This window comes from Procambarus clarkii, chromosome 59 (assembly GCF_040958095.1).
Source record: "Procambarus clarkii isolate CNS0578487 chromosome 59, FALCON_Pclarkii_2.0, whole genome shotgun sequence".
Taxonomy (NCBI): domain Eukaryota; kingdom Metazoa; phylum Arthropoda; class Malacostraca; order Decapoda; family Cambaridae; genus Procambarus; species Procambarus clarkii.
In genome coordinates, this window is record NC_091208.1 from 13,767,683 (window position 1) to 13,773,959 (window position 6,277).

The window sequence follows — 6,277 nt, forward strand, 5'->3', positions numbered from 1 at the left end:
TTCTCAAGTGAACAGATCTTACAATACTCTTAGAGAGTTCTCTTAGAGTTAGTTCTCTTAGAGAGAACAACAAGAGAAAACAAGAGAAATGTTTCTAACAAGAGAAATGTTGAACAAGAATACTTGCATAATAGACAAAACCCAAGATGCAAGAAGATTACAAATTCTTGAGGCAATTCACATAAGAATAGAGCGACCTACCATGAACACCCAAATCACGGAACTATTTACTCTACCTACCATGAGAGTAAGGACAAGACAAGAACATATCGATGCCAACACAGAAGACAATGTCCAACATAACATGCCAATTACACTGGATTAATCTTTGTTTAGATAGGAGATGCCTCGTATGGGCCAATAAGCCTTCTGCAGCCTCTATGTTTCACCTCACATTTATCCCTTATGTATCCCCCCATGTTTTCACCTTCATTGTATTATCACCTGACCCAGTGCGGGTATAAAATCAACTAGTATTGTAAGATCTGTTCACTTGAGAATGAACCATGGAGGTTCGAAACGTCGTGCAAATTATATAAATAAGTGTAATACACTCTATAGTAAATCACTTCTTTTCTTCACCTTAAAAGTACGAAAATGAGTTTTGGAGAACTCCTATTTCAATTAAGCCCTGATGCTAAGAAAATAGTTAGAGGGATAGAAGCCCTAAACCAGAAAATAATAAATACAGAATATGCGGTCATATTCAATGAAACATATATATATATATATATATATATATATATATATATATATATATATATATATATATATATATATATATATCATAACTTATGATAAGGCATCTTATCATAAATAACATCTCAACAAAAATCACATCATTCTAGGAGGTGATTTCAATATTGACCTGGGTCTACAAAATAACCCTCTAGTTGACTATTTCCATAACAGCATGTAATCCTCTATGATAATCCCCACAATCACCAAGCACTAGACCAAAGTTCTCAAGTCAAGCCTAGCCTCGGGCCGGGCTTGGGGAGTAGAAGAACTCCCAGACCCCCATCAAGCAGATAAGTGTGTGTGTTATGAAGAGATACGTCTCAACGACTAACAAAATTAGCAAGAGAAATATAGTCGTTGAAATGTAAGCCTCATCCTAACTATACACTCAAGACCTTGAGAAAGCACTCAGGAGAGTGTGAAAGACTCTGTGTTAATATTACATAATTTACAAATACATAAGTGTTATATTTTATCCTATCCTATATAAACAAGATTATATCATTATTCTTATTATTTAGCAATTTTATCTTTTCTGCATGAACTATCAAAAAATTTTAATTTGAAAATTAGCAAATATCTGTAATATTTAAGATGAAAAATTGAAGGAAACATTACTGTTAAAATACCACTTACAAATTTTGTTCTGAAACTCGATTCCGCTAACTTCCTATTGAGAACATTAAGATCACCTTCTGCAGCAATAGGATTTGGTATTAGATCTTCTATGATCTTGTCTGTTTCTTTTGTAGTCAAAGTTGCTTTCAATATCTTCACATCACTTTTCAGTTCATTCACATCACTTTTCAGTTCATTCACTTCAGTGTATATGGCCTGCAACATGTTACCTGGAAATTTATACAGTATATAGAAAGTGTACATGCTATTATATTACATATCTTGAATGTACATTTAAAATAAAAGCATTATAAAGTATATTTTAAAATAACTGACACTGAGAAAGCACCCAAAAAGTAGGCTATGACTGATGTGATAGATAATGGGATAATTTCTTAGTAATTATGAAACTGCTTATATAATTGGAAGCAAATTCAGCAATCTAACCTGCTCAGTTTGCAGTCTACTTGAACATGAAACTTATGCCTATCACCCATAGGGTACATATAGGTTATAGGCTACATAATAAATTAATTAAACTTTCAAAACTTACTCATATTCTGCATCATTTCTTTCAAACTCCCATCGTTCTTGTCTGGTGACTTTGGGTCGAATAAATTCCTTGACCTTGGAGTCCTAACGACTGAAGTACTTGGCGTGACCAGCTCATTGTCTTTAAGATTGCAAGATTTAGCTATTAAAATCTAACTACTGTACTGTATAATCAACAAATTTCATGAGCTTTTACTACTGCATACTAATATTATAAGTTATACTATATGTCTACATCACATTTAAACTACCCAACATCAGAAAGAGGGTGAGCCAACATCAGAGAGGGGGGGGGGTTATCATGAGAGAGAGGAGGGCCAACATGAGAAGAGAAGAAAAAAGAAAAGAAAGAAATAAATAAAGAAAAAGAAAGAAAAGAAAGATAGAGAGACATACAGAGACAGACAGACACATACACACAGAATAAGAAGAGGTGACAGAACAAAATTAACAAAACAAATTTCAACATGAGAAAAGGGAGGTCAACATGAGAGAGAGAATGAGGGTCAACATGAGAGAGTGGGTCAACATGATATATATTTTAAATAATTACTTATTACCTTCATGAAGAAATACTGATGGCGTCAACGGTGTATTGTGAAGTGTAGTCTTCACTGGAGACTGCTTTTGTAGGACTTTTCTATTAGCTGAAAAGGAGTTATGTTTATTTCAAACACTTGTTAACCAAAATATATTTTTAAGACTTTAATATAGTTTGAACTAACATGAGAGAGGTGGGGGTCAATATGAGATACATATTTTAAAAATTAACTTAAGGTAAGGGACAAATTAACACGTAAGGTAAAGGTAAGATAAAGGACAAATTAACACGTAAGGGACAAACAAAAAGAAAAGTAATAACAAACCTGCTTGTTTCTAGTGACTAGATCAAAGGAAAACCAAAATTTCCCTGAACTGTGACAAGTGAAAAGCACCTGCTAGACAAAGTGGGAAAAGTTCACTAGACCCCATATGCACATAAAAGAATAATATACTTAATATTAAACAATTAGAAATAAACACATATTTCTATACAGAAATTCCAGATAAGCATAAAAATTACTCAAAGCTTCTAGTACTTCCAGAAGGAATTAAACAAAAAAAAAAAAAAACAGCAAGAACTAAGTTTAGAGCAGTTTTTAGTTTTTTTTTAAACCAAAAGCATAAATAACCAAACAAAGGAAGCATGGTTAAATATCAATTTAGAACTTTTAATGTTATTTACTACTAATCCTTACATTCACTTAATATACCAGAATAATATGGTATTTGCGGAGGACTTATTTCTTTTGAAGGTGTATTCTCATATGAAGATGGCGAACACTTCTTCTTGGATTGAGACGAGTGATGATTGCCTGAAATTATTTAAATTGCTTAATGTATTGAATGGCATTTTTCAAGTTGCAAATTTTTTTTAAATTACTGTAGTAGGTTATCAATGCTTACGTTTGTTATTCTCGGAATTCTCTTCTTCATATTTGAAGCATGGTTTCCTTTTTCGTTGTCGAGGATAGCCCATATCGTCTTCAGTTTCGACATTTGAAGTGTCTTCCGCAGCTAAGCATCTTCGTTTTGCAACGTCAAAATCATCTGTAATAATTGAATATAATTAGTAATATATCAGCGAGATATATATTTATCGTTACCTAGTAGAGTAGTGAACACTAAGAAATAACTTAAATCAACTTCCTAAAGAGATGTTTAATAAAACGACGTACATGATTTGGAACTTATAACTGGGGCACAAAAGTCTTAAGTAGCTATGAGGAAACCCATCTTGTGATTAAAATATAATTATAATGCTGTTTTTGTCTGCAGTGTTAAAGTTATGGTGAATGAATGAATAGGTGTCTTGTATCTTAAATCTTAATAATTATAAATTTAATACCTACCAGTTGTTGATAGGATTGTTGATACGACATGCACTCGCCAATTTGTCGTGTCTGGCTTTTCGTGCTTTTGGGCACTAACTGTATGCCTGCTCTGTGGCCACCAGCACAATATTTTTTCCTGAAAAGTCGAAATAAACTGTTACATGCTAATTTTAGCACTAATTTGGAATATTTTTAAAGCAACTCAATATATGCAATTTTTTAGTTTCAAAGTAATGCTTACATCATCAGATTTTTCAATCCAGGTTGTGGAGATGATACCCACACTACGATCATTGAAGCCTACCACTGCATACCGCTTTTCAGATGTCATCTACAAAATTGAAAAATCTTATTAAGGGTTGTTCTCCCCCAAAAAAGAAATTAGCATAAAGTTGGTAATAGATTTACTTGATTGTGTCAATCATAGATTAGCCACATTTGTAAATGATTTTCGGTTGGTATAAACAGTAGCTGCCATGTATGGACTAAAAGGCTTAATACAGTTTTATCTCTTAATGTGCTCTCAAAATATTAATAATTTTCATGAAATACAGGGTAATGGGATTTTTAAACAGGTAAATATTGGTCAAAAGATAATAGCTTTAATAAAAAACAAAATTGTGAATCTCATTAACTTACAATATTAGTTCAAACTATTATTAAAGCATGGATACAGTATTTAAATACGTACTTGTCATAAGTCATGTAGTATTGACAGAAAAGTATTTGCGCTTTCTGTCTCGATCATCATACCTGTGCGGTTTAGTTTTCTTGCTGGAATCACCTTCATGGATGAATTCCTAGTAAGAACCTTAAATGCTCCAATTAATTTGGAGTTACAAGGTTTCTCAAAGAGAGGTATACTTCTCGAATATACCCTGCAAAGGAACATGCTGTCTCCATTTTCATCGGTGTCACTGACAGTGTCCAAAACTTGGCAGCAAGTTTCATTATTCAGCAAATAGGCATTGTTTGGTGCCTTGGTATATATTTTATGTTCTGTATTTGGTGTATAAATCCTTTGAGCATGCTGCATCTCTTTCAGCCTCTTTGCAATTTGAACAAGAGGGTTTTTACTTGATCGAACCATATTCTTAACCTGCTGCAGGTAATTTTCAAATGGAAATGCTGAACATCTGTCCAAACTACCAAACTCTTTGGCATCAGAGGATATGTGTGTTAGGCAGTGTACATTGTACACTAAAAAATCCTTACCATACAGCTCACGAGCCTTTAACACAAAGTACAGCAAAAGATCATGTGCATATTGGCTGTAATTTAACTGAATCAATTTAGGTGATACAAGAATAGAAATGGCTACACTCAGAGTCAGGAAATGGTCATACAATTCTTTGGGTAAGATTCCCTTCAGTACAATCTTACCGGTGTAGAGAAGGAGTTGCCTGTATTCAGTCGCTTTCCATCTATCAACCTCTGAAAGACTTCGAGGTTTACGTGCAAAGTGCATAGGCACAAATTGTGTTAGTTGAATTAGACGCTGACTAATTTCATCAACTTGGCGAGCACATAATTTTACGTTTTTATTTCGTATCCAGGCAAGAAGTAACCTTTTCATAACCCCAAGACATATCTGATGCATATAGTCTATGGGAAAAGTACTCACCATATTTATATTTAAGTCACAGAATGGTGATCTACCATGGTGATGTTGAGAATTAGATTGATTACGAAAATCTTCATCTGTTATGAGTTGTAAATTTTTCACTTGTTGATAAGTCATTCTTCCATTCCAAACACCCTCTTGGGTACATCTATCACACCCAAAGTAGCCAGAGTGGAGTTTGATTGCCTTCACCATTGCTTTTGCTGGGGCATCACATATGACTCCTTTTAGTTTTACTGGCAATGTTTTGTCATCATTTTTAAATCCATAGTGCATAATTTTTTTCAAATCCTGAATGAATTCATTTAAAAAATCTAAATCACTAGGTTTAGAGCTTCCGTATGTGAGGACTACTGGGAAAACTCTTATAGGTTTGACATTATTGATAGCACAAAGAACAGGCCATAAACTTTCATTTTTACTTCTAAATATTGGCAAACCATCAATGTTGCAAATTAAAGATATTTCTGCCAAATCTCTTATTGTTGATTTAGGATACAGCCTTAAAGTTTTCAACATTTCCTCCTCTAACCCCAAGTAGATATACATCATGCCTGATTTAGTCTCAGTAGGTATATGTTTAACTGTATTCAGTAACGAACGAGCTGTTTTTGGCAAGTCAGCATGTCCCTGTTTTCTCAATTTTTTTAATAAATTATCGATTTATCATTGTTGTATATCAAGGAACATTTATACTAATATTTATGTTATTGCAGTCATACGCTGGTTTTCCTTGCACATATTTATAGATATATATTCTCTTGCTGATAGAGCAACATTGTCTTATAAGACTTGACCTACTTGAGGAGGTTGGTAGTATTAGGTGGTGAATCAGGAGATAGGACACCGCTTGATAAGCAGATGATAG

General features: G+C 33.5%; 3 protein-coding genes across 3 annotated transcripts in view; all 3 read right to left on the reverse strand.

Annotated features, from left to right (window-relative positions):
• The window catches only part of LOC138353716 (uncharacterized), a 3,212-nt gene extending 678 nt beyond the window's left edge, over positions 1–2,534 (reverse strand). The window contains exons 1-2 of the mRNA XM_069307101.1: positions 1,913–2,534; positions 1,378–1,589 (exon numbers count right to left, since the gene is read on the reverse strand). Of these exons, the coding sequence (XP_069163202.1) occupies positions 1,378–1,589; positions 1,913–1,928 (228 nt within the window). The 5' untranslated portion in view covers positions 1,929–2,534. The remainder of the gene's footprint in view (positions 1–1,377; positions 1,590–1,912) is intronic.
• Positions 2,461–4,776, reverse strand: LOC138353717 (uncharacterized). Its single transcript, XM_069307102.1, has 6 exons — positions 4,477–4,776; positions 4,027–4,116; positions 3,804–3,921; positions 3,358–3,501; positions 3,150–3,266; positions 2,461–2,558 (listed from the first exon to the last, which is right to left on the reverse strand). Exons 2-6 carry the CDS (start codon positions 4,114–4,116, stop codon positions 2,461–2,463), a joined length of 567 nt encoding a protein of 188 aa, XP_069163203.1. The 5' UTR covers positions 4,477–4,776.
• LOC138353718 (uncharacterized) lies at positions 4,487–5,958 on the reverse strand. The gene is made up of 3 exons (XM_069307103.1): positions 5,410–5,958; positions 5,169–5,219; positions 4,487–4,585 (listed from the first exon to the last, which is right to left on the reverse strand). The coding sequence occupies exons 1-3, from the start codon at positions 5,956–5,958 to the stop codon at positions 4,487–4,489; spliced, it is 699 nt and encodes a 232-aa protein (XP_069163204.1).
• Positions 5,959–6,277: the final 319 nt, after the last annotated feature.